Raw genomic sequence first — 24,312 nt, 5'->3', positions numbered from 1 at the left:
GATTTGAAATATCAGTCACATGGCTAAATTAAAGAGTCTTTTTCTTGTGTTAAATTGAGCCTTATATCTGTGATACGTGGAGTCGGCTAGAATAGTTGTGGTGCGACTCTCATTTTTTTGGTTCTTGAATATTGAAATAGTTAAAAAAAAGAGCTCTATGATTTATTATTAAAAAGCAGCCTGTGAATTACAGTCAAGTGATTTTTGCCCTGGCACAGTCTTTCTAGGTCCGTGTGTGGAACACAGTAGGAGAATGATGTCATCGGTTTGCTGCAGGCAAGTGGTAGCATTTCCTTAGACTCATTTACCAGGGTCAGGATGGCTAGGAGTGCAAAAAATGCTCACCCACTATTGCTTCCTGGCTGGACAAACCAGAAAGGCATTACTTTTCTGTATTTTGGCCAGTGACAAAAATGCAGTAAGTTTTCTCTCTCTACTCTCTTAGCAATCCTGGTGTTGGTGAGTTGCTGACAGAGACAAATGGCTAATCTGATGGCCTAAGGCTAAAACTTTTCTCTGCATGATGCATTATATTACATGACACTGATCCCCTTCCTGCATTTTCATCCAGTGTATTATTTTTGCTTCATTTTAACAAAAATGTATTTGTCATTAAGATGAATGCATAAAAAACACACATGGCGTGCTTTTTATGAGCATTTTAATTTCAGACATACCCTTCTTTTCCGAAAAACTTAAGTATACGTACATGAAAATTGGCACCAAACACATGCATCCATTTTGAAATGAGAAAGTGGGGACTAGATATTAGTTTTTCCTTACCTGTATGGATTGTTACACTGGCAGGGTCAGAGCCAACAAAGGGCCTAAGCTGTGTGAGTGTGTGATCATTTTTACGTGGCTAGACACAGATCAATGCAAACTATGTTCCTGGAAATGTTGTTTCAAGTTCAGAAGCTTTCCATGAGTTTATAATTAAAATAAATAAATAAATAAATAAATAAATAAATAAATAATAAGGAATGAGTGCCTAGACCTGCTGTCAGGTATTGTCATATTCATGATTAAGCAAGAGCATTTCCCACCACCTAACTGGAAAAATAGGTCATTACTTTGACATTAAATACCAGGGTTATGGCTGCAGCTAGATGCCATAACCCCAGTATTTTATTTTCCCTTAGGTGCCAATCTTTCAGATAAAAGTGATCCCTTGCTCCCCCTTCTGCTGCTTTCTGTTGGTTCCGGGGCTTACCTTACCAATCGCTGAGCCTGGGAACCATCCAGTGCCAGCAGTGTCTTGCCATATATAAGCGATGGCCACCGCTCATGTCTATGCCCTTGGAGGATCGGAGCGGCATCATGACGTTTTCATGCCATATAAACATGTTTTTTTATTTCCTAAAAGATTATTTATTTTCTTAACTTTTGCTTTTAAGGGTAGAGGAAAGATTTGGGGTCTTTTAGACCCCAGATTTCTCTATAAAGAGGACCTGTCATGCTGTATTGTTATCGCAAGGGATGTTTACATTCCTTGCAATAGCAATAAAACTGATCAAACATATTTTTTAGTGGTTAGTGTAAAAATGAAAAAAAATTTAATAAAATAAATAAAACTTTTTTTAAAGCGCCTCCATCCCTGCGAGCTCGCGTACAGTATTGGACCCACATGTAGGTCACGCCCACATATGTTAATGACATTTGCACCACACATGTGAGGTATCACCACGAACGTCTGAGCGAGAGCAACTCTAGCTCTAGACCTCCTCTGTAACTCAATACTGGAAATTTGTAAAAATCATTTAAAGCATTGCCCTTGGAGATTTTTAAGTACCATAGTTCAGTGCCATTCCATGAGTGCATGCAATTTAAAGCATGACATGTTCAGTGTCTATTTACTCGGCGTAACATCATCTTTCATATTATACAAAAAATTGGGGTATTTGTTATGTTTTGTTTTTTTAAATTCATTACAGTGTAATGAAAAAAACCTCTGTGCAAAAACCCGTGAGATGTAAAAATTGCAATGACTGCCATTTTATTCTCTAGGGTCTCTGTTAAAAAGTATATATATAATGTTTGGGGGTTCTGAGTAATTTTCTAGCAAAAAATACAGATTTTTACTTGTCCTTAAGTGGTTAACAATTTATTTATGGTAAACAGTCCTAAAATAAGACAGTTGTGGCTTACAGTTAAAAGCCTATTATATCAAATATTTGCATTTGCATTCAGTTAGCTCAGTGGTCACCATGCATTGGGTTCTCTGTAGAGTAGATACAGCTCCTAATAGGTCACTGCAGTCTGGGCACCATTGTACAAAGAGGAACTTCAGCACTTAAAGGGAAGGAGATTGGCTGTGTTCCACGCTACCTGACACATCTATGATTTGCTCCTTTCCTTTGTTTGCCTTTTACAGCTGACCCACACTCTTAAAAAGTAGGTTATCTCCCCGCTGACTGCCACAAGCATGGATATAGGTTTGAAGAAAACAGCAGGATCCCTTGCAGTGCACCTTTTGTTGTCAGAGGCTATTTATTTTACTGCCGTGTCTCTACTAAGGAAACTTTTTTTTTTTCCTCCCCTTAAGAACAAAGAGGATTTAATGTATTTCTTTTTCTCTTTCTCTCATTTCTTAAACAGAAAAGTCTATCAGTCTGATTATGGATGACTACAATGTCTCTGCAGAGAGCCCCCACACAGGCCAAGGCCGGCAGAGCGCAATTAAGTGTGGATGGCTGCGGAAGCAAGGAGGTTTTGTCAAAACATGGCACACGCGTTGGTTTGTTCTCAAGGGAGACCAGCTCTATTATTTCAAAGATGAAGATGAAATGAAGCCTTTGGTGAGTAAATGGAACATATAATGTAACAGGTTAAACTGACATTAGAAGACTCTATGAGACAAAAGGCAGAGTATTGTAGACCTTGCTCCTCTAAATACCAGCCTTGGGCTCTTCATCCCGTAGAAAGGAGACTGCTGGTTCTGTGATGTGAACATGCCGACTTTGTTAATTAAAGTCATACTCTAATTAGTTATAATCCCTTAAAGAATGAAGTTTCCCTCAGGAATTGTGGGTTTTAAATGAATTTAATGGTCTGGCTTTCTGAACTCGATTTGTTTATCTTTTTTTTTTTTTTTTTAACGTAGTGTGGTTGGTACAACGTGTTTGTAATGTCTTTCCTTGAATACTTTTTTTTAGGAATCACTTTAGTTTTTACTTTAGTTTTACCTCTATGAGTTTTGCAGAATTTTTTATTTTACGAATTCCCAGTAACAATGTAGTATACCTAAAGGGGCATATTTATAAAGCAGTTATTGTGACAATCGCCAAACATTCACTGCGGGTGAATCAAGTGCATACTGTATGCTTTAATGACAGTGATTGATCTATCACCAGTGAATGGTGAAAGTCACATTCACTGCTTTATAAATGTGCCCCAAAGTTTATTTAAACCCAAGAACAAAAATGTAATATATTGCAAATTATCAGAAGTTGTGGTGGTTGGATTTGTTTAGTATTTTCTAGCATGTACTATTTTCTAGCATTGTATTTTATTTATTTTCACCTGATGATCCTACCAGTGACACACTTTCTTTCCTAGGGTAACAACACTTCCTCTCTATAATGTTTCGTGCAGCGTTGTCACTCTGGGCTGCTCGCTGCTTATTCGAAATGCAGAATCCCTCCCCATCTTGTCATCACCATAATTTGGGAGGGGTAGTAGGTCACAGGGGTGAACTGAGCAGGGCTGATAACACTTCTTGTAGTTATATGGTTTAAATATGGTTCCGTTAAATTTAAATTTGTTTTATTAGGTGTTATTAGACACTTAGAATGTGTCACTTATTGAATGCTAGTCCACCTGTACTGTGTGATATATAATATGCCTAAAGTACCATTCCATAGTTTTGGACTGAAACCCAGAAGTAAAAAAAAACCTGCTAGTTTTTAAACGGTAATAAGGGATCCCAGAAGGATAGCTATCGCTGCACTACATGCACCCAGATTGCTGCATATGGGAGTTCTGAGACTCATCAATAAATGCACTGCTGCATTAATACTAAGGAGCAAAAGGTCCCAATGCTAAATGTAGGTAGGAGTTTAAATACACTCTTAGGAAAAACTAACTAATACAAACTGTACAATCTATACTACTGTATATATTATATTATATAATATATTATTATAATATATACTATATTACTGGCTGCTACTGCTTCTTTTGCCTCTTTTGTTTTACCAGTTTCTGCATTGTATATATTACCATGACCCTTCCTGTGCTAAATAATTTACAGCCCATGTTTTCAAAATAGGATAAGACTTCAGTATCTTCTGTTTTGCAAGTTGTTCCTCTTCAACCAAAATGGATGTTGTTACTTTTGGTTAGATATCTGTGTGTAGCTGCGGGGTGATTTGGGGATAATAGGAGGGGTCCTCTTCAGTGTAGTAGACTTCTTCAGTAAGCATACCTCCCAACTGTCCCTGATTATGTGGGACTGTCCCTAATTTGGAACAAACTTCCTCTATCCCACTTACCTCCTCATCTGTCCCTCATTTTGGTCTGATCTATATAGTTGTATATAATATGCACTTTTTATCTTTCAAAAAGTGTTTCCCAGAGCTAAACTTCCAATTTCTAAATTGCTGCACTTGTACATTAAAAAAAAAAAACATTGTGGGTTTAACTAATCTCTTGTTTGTATAATTCTCCTTTAAGGGGGCATGGTAGGAGGTGTGTCTATTGTGTACATACTTATGCTAATAGCTTTCCCTCAATCCCATCTCAAAAAGTTGGGAGATATGAATAAGTAGATTGTGAGATGTGTGGTCCCACCCCTTTCCACCACCCTTATATTCCTATTGGACAGTGAGGCCTCCCAACATATTACTAGCTACTAGAAAGGCATATGCAACTTGAAGGGCCGGTCCAAGACTGAAACCGTGCATGCTCTGGGGCAAGTTCTTTTATAGAGGGCTTCAGGATTTTGTGCTACTGGTATACACTGAAAAGACACTGAAAATGCTTGAATGTGTGCTACCCTGAAGAGGGCCAGCTTACCAAAGTTTGTTCTTTAATTTTCTATTACCCAAAAAAATGTACAAAACACATTAGTACGAAGATTTTATAAAATCAGTCAGATTATAATTTAGTCATAATGTCATTAAACTTTTTTCTATAACATATACAATGTTCAAAAACTAAAAACAAACTAGTTAGAATTACATTATTAAACAGGTTAGAAAAGGGAAACCTCTTTTTCATGATATTTGTCTATTTAGTTTACATGATGTGTCTGGCGTCTGTAGTAAGTGATCTCATATACAGTACACACATTAGATAAAAGAACACATAAATGATACAACAATAAATGTGTTAAAGATACATGTATTGTTGTCCAAGTATGTATTAGAATTGCCCTTGCAGTAGGCCTTGGGAAATGAATTCAGTGCTATTTGTAAGGTCATCTATATGACCACCCATTATAACCGTCACAGCAGACAACGAAGAAGAAGAAAGGCAGCTTTTGTTTGGTTTCCACCAAAACTCTAGCATTTCCAGAATGTGTTTTGCTATTACGAAGAAGCAATGTTACAATACTTTTTTTGCCAGTGTTTTAAGAGGGACACTGAACAACTATCACTGTTTCAGCTTGGAAATGCCAACATTGCATACTGGCTAATAGTGTTAGTTTTGTAGTTAATGACCTAAGATCCCCAGGTGATGTCAGCAAAGCTAGATTTACATAATTACATTTGTGGGCCTAGTTTCACACCCCAACCACAATTTACATAGAGACCTTTTTGCTTTACTGCTTCTGCCACAAAGAGGAAGTGACAGTTTGGTGTTTTTTCACTAAAGGCAAATAGGCTGTTCACGGTGCAAGGGCATTTTCACTTAGCTGAGTGAATGTGGGGAAAATTAACTTTGCAAAAAATACCTAATCACCTGCAAGGAAAAAAACAGTTTGTATGAGGCATAAGCTAACCTTTAAAGACAAACAGATAAATGCCATTTGAATACTGTAACAGATGGACAGTGAAAATAGCAATGTACTCATGTATGGCCTGAACTAACATTTGAAGATTACAAACAGATGTCACATAGGTATTTAAATATCAAACACGAAACATGCAGTGTGTGTGTACCATGCCAGGCCTCAAAGCTCTTCGATCCAATCACAGGTGCGTGTTCCTCCACGATATGTCCCTCCCCTCCAGACTCAGTAGCACATACGTGGCATATTTCGTTCTCCTTTAGGGTAAAAACAACTTTACTGTTTAAGTTCCAGCATGAACGCTGACACTCCAACCCATTCCTTGCCGGACATTTTTGCACCATAGTGGAGCCTAATCATAAAGAAAACACTGTACAATTAAAGTAAGCCCCACTACGTTGTGATACACATCAAAGGGAGGAATTGGTTTGGTTACCGTTAGAGTGTGAACAATAAGGATTATTTTAGACTGCATGAGAACAGAATGTGGTTTTGTATGTGCTACTGCATCATATATGGAATGGTTGCAAGGGTCTCAATGGACCTTGTATGTAAAATTTTTTACACAATATTTGCACCCTTTATCTGCATGAAATACAAAAATTAGTCAGATGTAGCCATCACTTTGTCTATTGGCAACCAAAAAGCTAAAGTGTCATGGAGCAAAGTCTGCATATAACCAAACTTTGTCCATGCCATCCTCAGCACAGGTCTACTGCACGTAGAATTAATTATGATTGTGGATAGATTCCAGAGAATTGTAATTTGGCATACAGTTTATAATTATCTAGAAAAAAAAATGTATGCTTTGGACTTTCTACAATGTGTAAAAGTGAATGTTAATGCCTATAAGAAACGTAATTTCTAATTAGAGGTTCACAGATGAGGGCTTTGGAAAACTACTTAACCTTTAAACTTGGATGAATACAGAAAAGTTTAAGTGATACCCTTTATTGGCTAATTTAAGTCATTAAAGATGTAAGCTTTCGGGGGGTACTTAGATCTTTTTTCAGGCTTCTAAATGTTATGAAGCTTTAAAAATTGATCTAAGGCATCCTGAAAGTGTGCATCTTTATTAGCTTAGGTTAGCTAATAAAAAGTGTTTATTAAGCTCAAAAATTTTCAGTATTAATCGTTGACTAACAGTAACATGACACATTACTCTACTATCATCTTGGACACATATATACTGTCCTGGAAGACGTGAGGTGTCACGAAACGGCGTAGGGAAGGCGTGCTGACGTCACCACGACGCGACCCGGAAGTCGGGCGGCATTAGACTATTACAAGCGCTTGTTCTTATATACAATGTAAGTGTTTTTAACCTATGTTTAATAAACTTGTGTGGACGTACTACGCTATCGTACCCTTCTTTTTTTGGGACGTGGAACACCGAGGGGCTCCTATTCCAGCTCGGGGTCATCCGCCCAAGAATAGTGGTATTACGGTACATATGGTTGATTTTGGTTGGCCCATTTTTGGATATGTGTGTTATGCTCATAATCCTATGAGCTCTGGTAAGCAGATCTTGAGCTCTTTGCATGTGGCACCTGTGGAATTAGACACGTTGGAAGCGGTGTGTGGTTTCATCCTTTTCACTGGACACCTATTCAATCTTATGGACTTCTTTTGATGGACTATTTCTTACATCTTTATTTATGCCTGCTGACAATTTGTGATATATATGTGTCTGTGTTGCAGGAGAATTTATTTTGACATAGTACCATCTGTTATTGTGGGTTTACCATATTGCAATTTATTTTGTTCATACTGGGTGACTCTGGTTTTCCATCAATTTAGCGCAGCTCTCCCTTTACATACACATATATACTGTAGATAAGAGTGGTGTATGCAGTTGTGTATTTAGGTTTTGTGCTGCCCTAGGCCTGACTAAACTTGTGCACGCACCCCTTCCTGTCAATGTCACTCCCCTTCCTGTTTAAGACCCACCCTGTCATCTGTAAACCACACCCCTTCTTATTTAGGCTCCACATTTTCCTCTTAGAGCTCCACCTCTTCCTCTCTGTACTTTAAAAGTGGATACCAAGTGCCTACTTGTATATTTTGTTGTTTTGTATACCATTTCAAATGTAGCTATTATTTTAGGAGATAATAATGATTAAATAAAATAACTAAACGTTTGCAGCCTCATCAGTGCTGCCTTATCAGTGGCCTTCAGTGCAGCTTATCAGTGCCCATTAGTGCAGCCTATCAGTTCCCATCAATGCAGCCCCATTAGTGCAGCTTATTAGTGTCACCTCATCAGTGGCCATCAGTGCTGCCTCATCAGTGGCCATCAGTGCAGCCATTTAGTGCCCATCAGTTCAGACCACCTTGTGGTCATTAGTGCACCTCTATTAATTCAGCCTCATCCGTACCTATTGGTGCAGTATATTTGTCAGTGCAGCCTCATTAGTGCCCATCAGTGCAATTTATGAGTGGCCATCATTGCCGCCTCATCAGTGGCCATCAATGCTGCCTCATCAGTGCCCATCAGTGCTGCCTCATCAGTGCAGCCTATCAGAACAGCTTATTAATGCTGCCTTATTAGTGGCCATCAGTGCAGCCTTAACAGTGTCGATCAGTGCTGCCTTATCGGTGCCCATCAATGCAACCTATCATAGCCCATCAGTGCAGCCTATCAGTACCCATCAGTGCAGCCTATCAGTGCTGCCTTATGTCACTGGATTATTCAGATTACTCGTATCATGTAATATATTTGGTCTTGTGTTTGCGGCCACTGATTATAATCATAGGATTATTTCACTTATTTGTATAATGACTAGGAAGTCAATATACAAATAAATGAAATAATCCGTGGCAGCAAACACAAGTCCAAATATCTAATAAGATAGGAGTACAAGGAGACAATGATCATAAAGGATGTTTAAATAAATTAAATTAATTATACTAAAATGATGCCATATCTGGCTGAGTGTTTCCTACCTCTCTTCTCTGAGCTATTGACACAGAGCCCGGGATGGGAGGAAGTTAAATATCGTAACTTTCTCCTAAGGATGCTGCGGAGGAGGGTAGGCAGAGCATTAGGCTGCCGTGCCAGACTGCCACTGCTACACTTAGCATTGGCGGCTGCTGCCAGCCCAGATCAGTTGTATTAAGTGCAGCGGCTGGTCTGTCCGAACGTCCTCACGTGGCCGCTATTATCATACCGGCAGGCAGCAGTGTGGCCGCTTTGCCTCCTGGACCCTGCCCACCGGCCCAATCTGATAAGACAAGGGCCGGTAAGATAAGATAAGATAAGATAAGACTGCTGCTAAACTAAAAGTGTAGCGCAAGCCAGCAGGAAATCTTTTCATATGGGAGCCAGGAGGAGGTTGTTTTTTTGTGCCGCTGTAGGCCTGGGCCTTGTCGGCCTAAGCCAGGATTCAGCGCGGGGTGTATGGCTTAGATAGGGCAAGCAAACAACCACAGATCTAGTAATCAGAGGTCAGACAATAACTCTTACAGTTTTTTAATATTTTGGATTCCATCTGAATTGAAAAGGTACTAATAGATTAGGCTACATTGTGAAATACCCATGTTAGCTATTATGTGAAAGGAAACAGCAGTTCTTTTTAACAAATAACTATCTCCATTGTATTGAGAAATAATTACTTTTTATACTTGATGAAATGCAGTTAATTTCCTATTATTTCTCATGTATACTGGATTTGTAATTACAAAATATGAATTGTAATTTCAGCAGTAATCTGTTGTACAAAAACCAACAATTTTGGATCAATTAAACGTATTGTAAAGCATATTTTCCATATCCAGTCTAAGACACTGAAGGAAGGAAAAGGGTCAGTTAAAGGTTCAGTCATCCAATAATGATATGTTAGTTTTAGGAGGTGCCTAATGACCACAGTCAGGTCCTGGGTCCTTACACATCTTGGATACTACACTCCTGCCAAAAATGATATATTATTTATAGGAGGAGCTTGATGGGCAAATTCAGGTCCTGGGTTATGGTTACATACACTATAGTGCCAAAAGTATTGGGACACCTGCCTTTACAAGCACATGAACTTTAATGGCATCCCAGTCTTAGTCTGTAGGGTTCAATATTGAAGCAGCTATAACAGCTTCAACTCTCCTGGGAAGGCTGTCCACTAGGTTTAGGAGTATGTCTATGGGAATATTTGACCATTCTTCAACACCATAATCTCCCCTCTACCAAATGATTTGGACAGTGCACAAAGCAAGGTCCATAAAGACATGGATGAGCGAGTTTGGGGTGGAGGATCTTGACTGTCCTGACCTCAACCCGATATAACACCTTTGAGATGAATTAGAGCAGAGACTGTAAGCCAGGTTTTCTCATCCAACATCAGTGTCTGACCTCACAAATGTGCTTCTGGACGAATGGTCACACATTACCAAAGACACACTCCTAAACCTTATGGACAGCCTTCCCAGAAGAGTTGAAGCTGTTATAGCTGCAAAGACAGGGTTCCCATTACTTTTCACAATATAGTACACCATATGTTAAGCTGGCCATAGATGAGTAGAATTTCAAACAAAAGTTCTTAGGAGAAGAATGTTCTAAGACAGTTCATTTATTTTTCTAATCATAAGTGGGTCAAATTGACGTTCGTTTTGGACCGCAGTGACGAGAAAATTCAAAGGAGCATGATGGAAATTTTTTCTTGAACTAGCGAATTTCCAACAGTGTTTGTAGTTTTTGTTTAGTAAAGTCCATTCATTCCAAAATCAAATGTTAAAACAAAATCTTTCTAACAACATGCAAATGTTCTGAGAATATTCTGACAAATTTTCTTAAGACTTTTCCTAAGAATTTGTAGTTGAAATTCTATCTATCTATGGTCAGCTTTAGATACCCCAACAGTGAGATTTCCTTGTGTATTTGATTCTCTTCTGCTCTTGCTCATCTTTTTGTGTTCTATATCCAGGGCTGTAGATACATTTTTGTTCTTGGGGGGGGGGGGGGTTCAGCAATAGGTATTAAGTAAGAAAAAGTATTTTTTTTAAATTACAACAACAAAAACAATTACAAAAACAAATTGCGCCAAATTAAAAAAGCTGGAAAAAGGAAAAAAGTATGTGTTACTCATAGTATGCAATCACATTCTTAATTCTATTTTATCAGATCCTCTTGAAAATTGAGCCTGATTTCAGTTTTGCCTTCTTCCAGTTCATATGAACATTGCTCAGTTTAACTGGCTATTGTCCAGCCTAAAGCTGGGTACTGGCTGAAGGAAAAAAACTGATGGATCACTGTACTAAAACTCGCTGTGTTAGTAAAGCGATCTCCCCCAGCTGTGCTATTGTGTTCTCCCCCTCACCAGAACACAATGTACAGTGCCCTCATCCATTGGACTGCCCACAGGGTGGTGCACTGTAATAGCCAATCTTACTGGGCAGGTGCAAAGGGGACAATCTTGTGGAAGGAAGCACTCACTGATTTTTTTGTTAACCTGGCATACCAGATAAGAGAAGCGGCATTGTGCATTGTTCATACATACAGAACATATCTCACAACTTCCGAGCTTCCAAGAATGAGGGACATGATAGGGAGGAAGTGACTTGCGTATCGGGCCGCAGCAAAAAAGTGGGTGTGGCAAAACATTAGAGTGGGAGGGTCTAAGAGACATGGTTATACAAAACCTGAACAAAGAAGGAGTTTTAGCGCTCACCAACACAGAAAAATACACCAAGGCTAAACATGTTGGAATACAATTTCACAGGTTAATGTGATAAAATGATTAAAAACTTGTCCGCAGAAGCTCCGATGGGAAGATGGCAAAATGAAATAACCCCATCCGCAGGTTGCCATCTTCCCATCGGAGCTTCGGTGGAGAAGTTTTTAATCATTTTATCACATTAAACTGTGACATTGTATTCCAACATGTTTAGCCTTGGTGTATTTTTCTGTGTTGGTGAGCGCTAAAACTCCTTCTTTGTTCAGTGCTTCTATCATCTGGGATTGATTATGAGACAGCTGCACCACGATTTAGGACCCAAGGCTATTTCTTCCATACGGATTTTTCTCCATGCTTTTTTTTTCCCCATGCTATTTTTTCACTATTTAACAAATTTTTGGCCATGTTAACTTTTTGGGTTTCTTCTTTGGTAATTAGTTCTCAGCGCCAGGTTTTTATTTTGTATTTTATACAAAACCTGGGCTTCCTTGTACCTATAAAATATATTGAGGCCTCCATAATTGCTGTTGTGTTAGCCTGTTAGGCCCTGACTTTTCACATGTAGCAATTTGGGATCTTTACTGGGCAGATGCAAAGGGCACCATCTTGTGGAAGGAAGCAACAGAGCACACACTGATTTTTTGTTAAACAGGCATACAGGACAAGAGAAGTGGTACTTTGCAGACACCGCATACAGAAAAAGAGAAGATACTTAGAATGCGGTGCATCCGAGAAACACAACAGTATCACAACGGCAATGGAAGACTCAGCCCAGCCTTAGTCGATTTCATTAAGGCCCTGTTCACATGTAGTGATTTGGGATCACGGTCTGGCAGTATCCCCTTGATTCTGCCTGCAATTCCAAATCACACTGTAATGCTGGCAAAATGCAGCACGTGTGTTTGTGTTCCATTCATTTTTTGTGGCACCAAAACATGGTGTGGTTTTGGATCCTTGTGTGATAAATCTCTCAACAATCACAGCAAAACCACACCACATTTTGGTGTCACTAAAAATGCACAAACACACATGCTGCATTTTGCCAGCATTGCTGTGCGATTAGGATTGGAATCTGGGTGTGGCAGCGGGCGGAATCACAGGGATATTCTGCCCACAATCCCAAATTGCTACATGTGAACAGTCAGGGCCTTACAGGCTAACACAACAGCAATTATAGAAGACTCAGCACCCAGCACCTCAATCAACAAACTTTGCCAGCAGTTCCCACAATCTCAGATACCTAATTATATGAGGAGCACACAAGGGAAAGATATATATATATATATATATATATATATATATATATATATATATATATATATATATATATATATCTGCGCTTGGAAAACATCATTATTAAAACCACAACTAATTGGCGATATAAGCAGCGACTCTGCACTGCTGTGAGACTATTAACACAGAATACATTCAAATATGTAACAAAACAGCCATGCAAAAATAAAGTGATAATAAAAATAATGTGAAAATAATAATCATAATAATAATGTATGTGATGCATACTAGCACATTATGCCATTAACTTTCAGGGAGAAGATTTTTTGTGGTTTACTACCACTTTAAGCTAAGACCAGTAGGCCTAGCATCACATGGAAAGGGTCAACAACTTCCTCAGCAGGACTACAATGTAGCAGGCTAGCAGCATACATTTAAATAGGGAATAATATCCTTCAGGGCAGCATTCAAATGTAGTAGCACAGCACTCCATACAGCTAAGGGTAAATCTCAGAATGTTCCAACTGTTATGTGAATGTGCAGATAGCACACACATGGGGAGAGAGCCTGGTCATTTGTAGGTCTCCTTCCTTTTTTTCAGAGCCAATCTTTGTCAAAAAATAAATAATACAAGAGCAAAAATAAAGTATCCTGCCCACTGTGCTTATATTCAGAATGGCAGGATTGGCTTTTGTAAGAGATCATCAACCTTACACCTATTTTACACTCTAATGTTGAGACTGAGGTATGCATTGCAAGCATGAAATAAGAGGAGGATAAGAAGAGATAGAATAAATAAAGATAAGAAGAGATAGATAAAATAACAGAAGAAAAAAATCTGAACTCCAACTGTTCTAGCAGCCCTGAACTTGATCCATGGTTGAAGTTCAGATCTAGAACACATCTCAGAGAGAGAGAGACACACCTGGTGGTTGTTGGTGACCTGTCCTCCTAAAGTTAAGGTTAAGGTCCAGACTCCAGCACAGCACAGCAGCACTTCAGAGAAAATTGAAATGATCCTTCTATGTGGTACTGGCAAGCAGGCAGGCAGGCTCAGCTGAGCTAACAGTACTCAGACTCAGGCTCAGGCAGCTCCTTCCCCAAGCGACAGCCAAAGGCAGGAAGTGGCAGCTCAAAGAGAGGAGGAGCCGATCATATGTGTCAGTGGGCAGGATAGGTGCTTCCCGCTCCCTCCCGCTCTGCTCTCAGTGCTGCTGTCCTCCTGGAAGCTTCTGTAACTGGCTGGACAAGTCAAGACATGTCTCTGGAGTCTCAGTCTGGACTAGAGAGGAGGTGTGGAGGCGGAGCAGACAGACAAGAGCACTGTCAGCCAGAGCCTCCCTCATCCCAAGCCAAGGCTGTAGGCAATGCATTAGTGCCTAGTGCGGCACAAAAAATGTTTCAATGTATATTGTAAACTGATGCTCTGGGGGGTTCCAAACCCCCCTAACCCCCCCCCCCTATCTATGTCAGTGTCTATATCATCAAGCAGAATTCCACAAAAGGTAAAACGAAAAGAAGGTTCAACTTGGGAGAACTAGAACTACTTGTAATGGTCAATTAGATCAGATGTGCTGACCCAGGAGCCCAAGCACAAACATCTCACCCAAGAAGTGATTTCATTTTTACAGCATTCACCAAAACTGAAATATCAGTTTTGGGTTAACCGTTTATATACATGCATTATTTAGCAGATTTGTTGAGCAGCATTTTATGAATTGTAAGTATTTACTGGAGATTCCTTGTCTGTGGAAGAGAGGCAAAAACATTTATGCCTCCAACATTCTTACCATATTTCAATTATTACAACAAAAGAGGGGAAAATAATCTTATATCTTACACAGAAAAAATCTGGATGGACATTTCTATGTATGTTCACCTACTTTTCATATCCACATTATGTTATGTGTGGAGAAAGTAAGATCAACTGTTTTCATTTAGTTTCCATCATGCGTTGTGCAATTGGATAGATCAAGCATTAGGCGTATGGTTTACTCTAGCCTGTGTTAATTTTGTTAAGTACAGGAAAAGTCTGTTTGTTTGGCATAAACATGTTATGGTTCCAAAAACTTTTTTTTTTTTACACCTGGAGGATGTTTTTTTTATACAAGCTCCGCCCATTTTAGTTGCACTCTTGCAAAAAAATTAATACTGGAATGTGCTGTTGGAGGCAACATGCTACATACAGAGTATATGCTTTTAGTTAGAAACCTAAAAATATACCATATAAGTAATAATAATTTACCATAATTTACCATTTGGTAAAAAAAAGCCACCAGCTTCCCTTCCCTGTGCTGCAGAGGGTTCAGGTTAGAATAGTTTAAGAAGCTAGTGTCACGTCTACCCCAACGCAGGTGGTCAGACACTATAGCTAGCCACTGTGTTCTTCACCTATAGCAGCCCCCTTTCCCACAAGCAGTGTTAATTTAGTCGACTAAAATATTTTAGTCGACTAAATTAACACTATTTTAGTCAACTAAAATACGACTAAAACTAAAATTACATTTTAGTCAAAAGAATATGACTAAAACTAAACCGAAAATGGACTTTAAAATTAACACTACTCAGCTGGCCATTGCTAAATCGGCAGCACAATTCCATCCAGAGCCTGTAATAATCGCACAATAAAGTTTAAACATGTATTTTTAACTACCACATAAGTAGGGGGCATCTACTAAGCTGCTGAAAGAGAAAAAATAATAATAATATAATAATATTTTTTCGCAATTTTAATGTTAGTAATATATTCAGGTAATATGTGCAATGACATTACAGCCAACAGAGTTTTTTTTTTTTTTTTGTATTTTAAAGTTGCACTTCTGTTTGTCAAAAAGTAATATTTTTGTTGTGTTTATGAAACTCGGTTTTATTTATAAAGACGTTATATATCACAACGGCTAAATCTGTGTCTGTAGTGTGTGTTCAGACCTTAGTACCATAAATATTAACATATTATTACATTTTTACTTCAGGAATAAATTTGTATAATTAGTTTAAAAATTCTAGAGAAATGTTTAAATAACACATTACAATTTACCTAAATCATTTGATTTGAAGTCGACTAAAATGTATGAGATTTTAGTCGACTTAAATGTACTGGATATTTTAGTCGACTAAAATATGACTAAAACTAAAACAATTCGGATGACTAAAATAAGACTAAAACTAAAATAGCATTTTAGTCAAAAGACTAAAATATGACTAAAACTAAAATGGCATTTTAGTCAAAAGACTTTGACTAAAACGAATTCAAAAATTGCTGCCAAAATTAACACTGCCCACAAGGCAAGCCGGCCTATCAGTACTCGGTTGCCCCCAGGTCTTATACACAATGCTATAGTGCCTGTCCAGCACGCCAGGGCAGGCGCGAACTAAGCAAAGCAAACAGGTACTTGCAGTTAGCAGACATGCAGAGGGGTTCTATGACAGTCCAGGTAAAAGGCAGGATGAGTCTAGGGAATAATTCAATATCCGATCCAAGGTCATACACAGGAGAATCCAAACTAGCAGAGCAAGGCAGACAGACAGAAGGACTTGATCAGGAATTACACATGTATCAATCTCTATCACAAGCATGCGAGTGAGTGTTTGGCTGGCTTATAACAGGTTTGGTTTCCACTCAGAGACTGGCCACATTAATCACCGTACAGGTGGACAGACAAACAAGGAGAGAGCCATAGTCAAAACCCAGGTGCTGAAATGAGGAGCGGGAGCACTAGAGGCTCCTGACAGCTAGAGAGGAGAGCTAGGGATTTTTACTTAAAGATAAGCTTGTTCTTTAACCCTAAATGTTACTTGGGTTGCACAGAGTCTTTAGATTTCTCCTTGGAGTCCACCACAACTACCCTCCCTCTCCCCATTATTAAACTGCTAGATTTAAATACAGGTATCCTATGGCGCCAAGCGTAAAAAGTAAAAAGGCTATATATGCTTTGAGTTTTTTTTCCCTTATCTTGTTTTTCTTGCCACTTGCTTATTGGCAATTACAATTCTTTACAAGTTCTTTACAAATTCCATTTTTTTTTACGAAAGGAAAGTTTTACTATGAGAATATTTTTATGCTAAGCAATTTGAGGACATGCAATTGTAAATGAAACATTTAAATTCCATCAATTGTTTGAACTCAAAATAATTTACAAAAACAGCTGTATAACAATGCGCTGTTCTAGAATTTTGCAAACAGGTAGCAATGCAAAAGTAAGAACTTTAAAGTAAATATTAAAACCAAATATTCAAATATTGATGCAGTGTATTTTTTTCCGTAAGAAGTTATCAGGTATATCTCTAGGGTGCTCAAAAATACATGAGATATAAATATTCCATTGAAAAGCGTCCATGTATAATTTAAAGCTGTAAAGGAATAGTTTATCGGCTCAGATGTAATAGAGTCTGGAGCACTGAACAGTACACTGGAGCATAGAGATTTAATCCATTCTGAAAATGGTCTGTGTCAGCAGTTAGGAGTCTAGGAAATGGATTTTCTGTTATCCTCCTAGCTGTCCTGGGATTTTTACGTTTCATATACAGTCTTGTAACCCATTAAATCATTATCCACTGTCTTGTACAACTTAGAAGGTCACACTGATAATTAACCCTTTCAACAGAAAATTACATGTAAGTGTAAACATAAAATAAAAACACACCCGTTAAAATTATATTGAATTATTAAAAAATAATATAGAAAAACTCATAGTCAACATGGCTGACATTGTACTGCTATATGGATTGGATATGGATACAATTTAAATATATATATACATTATATATATCTATATACTATATATATATATCTATATCTATACACCACACACATGTACCTACAGACACTACACCCACAGACACTTCACCCCACTACCCACAGACAAAGCACACATGTACTCACAGACACTTCATCCAACTACCCACAGACACCGCACACATGTACCCACAGACACCGCACCCACACTATTCTTTACTATTTGTCACAAGACCCCCATCTTTCCCTTTTTTAAGATGGACATTTCCTCTGGTCCCTCTCCAGATAGTACAGGAGGACAACATAAGTCACAGCTGGGTGTACACCAGCCACTTACCCAGCACTCAGTGGAGAGTCTCTTCTCCCTGTGTCCGGCAAGGGGTTGCTATGACACATGCTCAGGAATCTAGCACATCTCAGGGTACACAGCAGCAGGTAGAAATGGCATGCAGGAAGCCTGGAGGAAGTGCACAGCCTGACACCCATATCATGTCTTCTGCCCGCCCCTTCCAGGGAATTGGGCACACTTCCAATCACAAACTCCAATTGTGACAGTGGCTAGACAGGTGGGGTGGAGGAAAGGTACCACTCCGCCCACCTCCTGTGAAATCTAGGACTGTAGGTAGGAGTTAGGTTAGCTGTCATTATTCCGAGCGCTACCTGTTTAATCAAATGTGTTGCCGAGCAGGTGAGCGGAGCAATACCTGTCAGTAATAAAATATATCTTAATCAGCGCAATTGAATATCCTAAAAATATATATATATATATATATATATATATATATATATATATATATATATTTATATGATAAAACATATATATTATGAATACAGTATCTCACAAAAGTGAGTACACCCCTCACATTTTTGTAAATATTTTATTATAACTTTTCATGTGACAACACTGAAGAAATTACTTTTTGCTACAATGTAAAGTAGTGAGTGTACTCACTCGGAAACTAAAGAATACAAACAAAACAATTCAACACATGACATCACTTCTGAAGTTGAATTCTGGCATACGAGAATTTTTGTATGAAAGTAACCTCTTCACTTTCCATATGAGACTAGCATGCAAGAAAAAACTAAAGAAAATGTGTTGCTGCAGACACTCATTATTGTACAGCTCTCCAACCCTTCAGCAAACAAAATGGCTCCAGCTACAGCCAAATATTTCACATTTTGGCTCATCAGTTCACCTGCTGCCATTTTTACACCCCCCACTCATATTTTTATGTTGAGTCGCTTAGCCTTGTTTCCACGTCAGAGGGATGGTTTTTGGCTGTCATTTTTCCATGAAAACCACTTCTGACCAGACAGTAGATGGGTGTACCTGGGTCCCACTGGTTTCTACCAGTTCTGTGCTGAGGGCACTGCTGGACAGCTTCCGATGTTGAAGGGAAGTAAGTATGATGTGCCTTTTATCTGCTGCATTAAGTTTCCTTGGACACTGCATCTATGGTCCTCAACATTGCCAGTTTCTGTTTGCTTCTTCAAAAGAGCTTGAACAGCACATCTTGAAATCCCCAGTCTGCTTTAAAATCTTTGCCTGGGAGAGACCTTGCTGATGCAGCATAACTACCTTATCTTATGTCTTATTGTTGTGCTCAGTCTTGCCATGGGGTATGACCTGTGACATAAACTGTCTTCCACATCACCACCTTAGTAGCAGAGCTTGGCTGTTCCTCACCTTGTTTTAAGCCTCCTAGACAGTTGTTTCTGTTTTAGGTAATGACTGTGTTTCAACCTATATAGGAAATTCATAATTACTAGCACATGCTTGATATCATTTGTTAATCATACATCTGGCTCTAAAAAAAAACACTGACTTTGTGCAAGTGTACAAAGTGTGCAAGTGTAAGAATTGATGTTGGTTTGAAGCCAAAGGGTAGTCAAATCAAATATTGATTTGAGTTAGATTTTTGCTCTGTTCAATCACTTATAATTTTGTAAATTGATAAACATAAACAATTAAAATATATATTTTTGAAAGCATTCTTACTTTACAGCATTTCTACATACCTGCCTAAAACGTTTGCACAGTACTGTATGTATATATATGATCTTCATTAATGACATATATCTTGCTGCTCATCTTCTGTAATGGTAACATCGTTGCTCCAGAAGTTTTGCCTTGACACATTCAGCATGGCTTTGCTGAGCAGCAAATTTATTCTTCTATGAAAAGGCCATGTATATTCAAGCTAGAAAGAATTCACAGAATTCTTAACTGGTGGTAAAATGAGAAGAAATGATGTCTCTACGTGTTCAGGAAAGGAATACCATGATACCCCTGCAGATGAAATATTTTCCTGCCAGTCTTTATAATAAAGATTCTGCTTTAGAGCCTGAAGCAGCCATGTAGGCCAAGGGAGAAAATTTTTCTATAACTAATGCAGAAAATCACTGTCTCCTAGATTTCTAAGGCTTTTTCAGCTCTTTTCACACTTTATTTCTCAGCAAAAACAACTCTTTATCCAGGCGCTTTGGGCACTTGCTCTTTAAGCCTCAAATTATAGTCAACTGCATAATACAAGATATAGAGCAAGTCCATAAATGACAAACAATATACCTCTGTTTTATGACATAATACTGAGAAGTTATAGTATTAGAAATTTAAAAAAGAATGAATCCAAACCTTTAACTTTTAAACATTATGGGCTTATTCTCACTGCATGCATTCAAAAACACATTAAATTTCACAGAAAAAATACATATTAATTTAAAGTACCTTTTAAAGAGGAGTTCCACTCAAAAGTGTAACTTCCGCTTTAAGGCCTCCTGACCCCCTGACATGCCACATTTGGCATGTCATTTTTTTGGGGGGGAGAGGGAACCTAGTTTTGACAGGTACTTACTCCCACTTCCGCTCGGGCTGCTAGGAAAAAAGGACATCCATTTAATTTGGGTACATCGTTGCAAAACCGCGCCATCATCCGTTAGAGTAACGCAGTGCCGAATTGCAAACAATGGCCTGGTCATTAAAGGGGGAAATATTAAGAAAAATAACTAGAAGTTGGACAAAAACCCACTAAATTGCAAGAAATAGTCTTTCTTGATTTATGTATGACAAAGTAAAACACATAGGGCATAAACTGATTAAACCTTACACTGGTAAAAAGAAACATTATGTTCACAAGTTTGTATTCACTTCAGTCTGGCACCATCCCTTGAACATGCTGTCAAAATTGCTCAGCAATTATTCAAGGTAATTCCATAATACATCCAGGGAAAGATTTCAACATACCTAAATAAAGTTATTTCAAATATGACACATGTCATGTAGTTAATGTAATTAAGAGCCCATGTGGCCTTACTTATTTTGAGCAGAATTCTAGAATGGTATGGTATAAATGAACACAGAAGCGGCATTACAACTTGTAATCATAAAAAAAGTAGAGATACACCTCTAGCTAAACATGTCTTTGAATATAGGCATAAATCCTGTGATCCGTGCAGCTGTATCTTACAAGAGGTGGTTATTCCAGAAGGGATCGATTACACTGTGAAACTTCACCAAAGGGAAATATCCTGGAGTGTGAAACTGAATCTATGAATATCATTAGGTTGAAAAGGAATGAAAAATTCAGTTTTAAATAATTTCTTTTATATTGCTGTTGTATTTGGGTTAACTTACTCACATGCTGTTGTGAGTAAGAGACTTATTTAGCTGTATGATCCATTTTATTTTTAATTATCTGCCCCCTTAATGTATGTATATATATATATATATATATATATATATATATATTGTGACAGGAAGTCAGGTAAATCTGGGAATGTAGTCACTGAGAGGAGACACATTCCCACCTGCTTTGAAAAGTTCACTGATACTATAGGGTGTTGGCTGCAAAAAGAGCCAGCAGGAAGTTGAAAACCATTCAGCTGTTCAGAATGAGGAGATCAAGGCCTCTATAATTTGTCCAGAGAAAATCTATTGAGTGCTGCCTCCTGTCGCTGTGTGAGCTGGGAAGAGGAGGACAGACATACGTGTACCTCCCGACGCCGTGTGGGCATGGGAGAAGGACTGCTGCCGCCTGTCGCCGTGTGGGCTGGGAGAGGGGGACAGTCGGATGTGTGCCTCCCGACAAGCTGGTGAGCATGGGAGAAGACCCCCCTACAGCGATGTGAAGCTAAGGAGGGTAACCACGAGTGAAGACATCTCAAAGGTGAGAAGACAAAGTGTTCCATGTGAAGAGTGTGAAGAGTAAAGGATCCTGTTATAAATGAACATGTGCTGTGTGAAAGAAAACAAAGGGACATGTTCAATGGACAATGTTTGTGCTGTGTGAAAAGCAAACAAATGGACATTTGAGTGTCTGCTGTAGGATCAGCAGTGTCGGCCCAACAGTAGGTTGGGAAGACTTCTTAGGTAGGTTCCAGCGTGAGAAGGTAGCCGCCCACAGAGGCAAGGATTTATTTTGTCTTTTATTTTATTTTGGCTATTTTGACGCTTGCAATTATGTGAAGTAAATTGCATGAATAAATCAGTCTTGTTTTCAACCTCTGCTCGGCTATCTCTCTGTGAAAACGCACCCCCAAAGGGGTCACCCATACGCCTACCACCGAGCTAATCCCTCACATATGGTGGAGGATGCGGGCATAAGCAGAGATCCCTGCAAGGAAGTGCAAATGTTTGATGAACTTTGTCTGGTGCATGAGATTGCACAATCTATGTGTGCAGGAGAGAAGATCCTGACAGAAAAAAAAAAAAAAAAACGTGTTTTAAAGAAACAGCGGTCTCAACATTTTTGATGAACTTTGTTGTGTCTGGTGCAAGGGACTGCACAAACTGTGTGCGCAGGAAAAGAGATCCTGCAAGAGAGAGAAAAACTACATGTGTTGAAGAGACAGTGGTCTGAAAATTGTTTGCTGGACTGTGAAAAATTTGTTTGTGGAGTTATTGAAGATGGGGCGATCCAAACGCCTGAAAAATGCAAAGATAGATGAAATGAGAGACCGGATTCTATGGATGGAGGGGATGTTACCGTCTGAACCAGCCCCATCCATGCCTAAAGAGAGTCTACTAAAGAGGAAGGTTGTTGTCCCTAGCAACACTGATGAAACTGCTATGGAGACGCAGTGTGCTCAGATGAAAAGTAAACCCAAAATGGGGGAGATGCTGAAACAACGGAGCTTTGCAGCTCAACAAAAGGCTCATCAAGAGAGCATGGCAGGCTGGAAACAGAGACGCCAGCAGCCAATGGAGGCCATCGGTTTGGAGGAAACCGAGTATGTGTGCAGGGCTGAGTTGGATGCCTTGCAACGGAAAATGGAAGAAAAGGAACAAGCCTTGGAATTGCTTAAAATGGAGCATAGAAACTTGCAGGAAATGAATGAACTACTCAAGTCTCATGTGTTACAGTGGGAAGAATCCACTGCTCTTCTTTTGGTCGAGTTGCAAAAATGTCAAGACACTATAAAGGAGAAAGATACCATCCTCATGGAAAAGGAAATTGAAATTCAGACTTTGCAGAAGCAAAGTATGTGTGAAATGTTGGAGTTGCGTAATCAGCTGGAAAAAAGTCTTCAGTGTTTGGAAGTTACAAAAATAGACCTGCAGGAGTCGCAGGAACAGAATGTCGCTCTGAAAACGACATTGTCTCTCAGCGACAACGAGAAAAGTGAAAGAGAGGCTAAATTACTGAGTACTGTGTATGAGCTCACCACTTTGAGCAATGTGGTAGATGAATTACGTGCAGACTGTGAAAGTTGGAAAGGTGAAGCCCAACGTTTCCAGCAGCAGTTAAAGGAGAAAGAAGCCTGTGTGGCAGAATTACAGTCTCATTCCCAGAAACTAGCCAATGAGGTGAAGGCTCTTATGCAGGGAAAAGGAGATTGTGAACATAAGAGGGAAAAAGTAGAGGCACGGCTTCTGGAATCGCAAGTCAAGGTGTCAGAAGGTGACCGATTGTGTGCTAAGCTGTTAGAGAAGGCAAACCGACTGCAGGTTGAGTTGGACAATGTTACAAATCAGCTTTCTCAAGCAGACAGCAAATCTAGAGAAATTGCGGAAGATTTTTCTATCTTGGAATCGCAGCTGCAAGACACGCAGGAACTCTTACAGGAAGAGAGGTGTCAAAGGCTGAGTTTTAGCACAAAGCTCAAACAAATGGAAGATGAGAAAAATGGCTTCCTGGAACAATTAAAAGAGGAGGCGGAAGAAAAGAAAAACCTATCAGAGCAAGTCGCAACATTGCAAGCTCAGATAGCGGATATGAAAAAACGCATGGAAGAAAGCGTTGGTTCATTACAGTGTGTTGAAGATGTGAAAAAGAAGTTTGATCAGATGCTTGGTGAAGAGAAGACTGTGTCTGCAAAATATGCAGAAGAACGCGCACGTGAAGAAACGGAGGTGCGTGATAACGAGAGCAAAGCCCTGTTCTTGGCTCGCTCTTTGGAGGAAGCTCTAGAGTGTAAGGCTGAACTAGAAAGAGTTAACCAACAGCTGTGTACAGAAATGGAAGATTTGGTCCGCTCCAAGGATGATGTTGTGAAAAGAGTTCAGGAGCTAGAAAAGTCTAAGCGAGCCTTAGAACAGCAAGTAGAAGAGATGAAGATTCCGTTGCAGGAACTGGAAGAGGAATTCCAGGCAACAGAGGATCTGTCCCAAAGAGGGGATAGTGTGCCTGATGCAGTTTTTAAAAGGATCAGTGTTTTGGGGTCTGTCCTGAGTGAGCCTCAGAAATGTGATGACACGTGGCTTGAATCACCCCTTTGGAATAAAC

The 24,312-nt window shown here is 39.1% G+C and overlaps 1 protein-coding gene across 3 annotated transcripts in view; it reads left to right on the top strand.

Annotated features, from left to right (window-relative positions):
* ARHGAP24 (Rho GTPase activating protein 24) overlaps positions 1–24,312 on the top strand; it is a 1,271,118-nt gene that overhangs the window by 585,087 nt on the left and 661,719 nt on the right. For all 3 annotated transcript variants that reach the window (XM_082262950.1, XM_082262951.1, XM_082262949.1), the window contains exon 2: positions 2,599–2,798. In XM_082262950.1, the coding sequence (XP_082119076.1) occupies positions 2,599–2,798 (200 nt within the window). The remainder of the gene's footprint in view (positions 1–2,598; positions 2,799–24,312) is intronic.

This window comes from Pelophylax lessonae, assembly GCF_965119305.1.
Source record: "Pelophylax lessonae genome assembly, chromosome: 1".
NCBI lineage: Eukaryota > Metazoa > Chordata > Amphibia > Anura > Ranidae > Pelophylax > Pelophylax lessonae.
The sequence above is the reverse complement of the archived record's forward strand: the minus strand, read 5'-3'. Positions and strand labels throughout refer to the sequence as shown.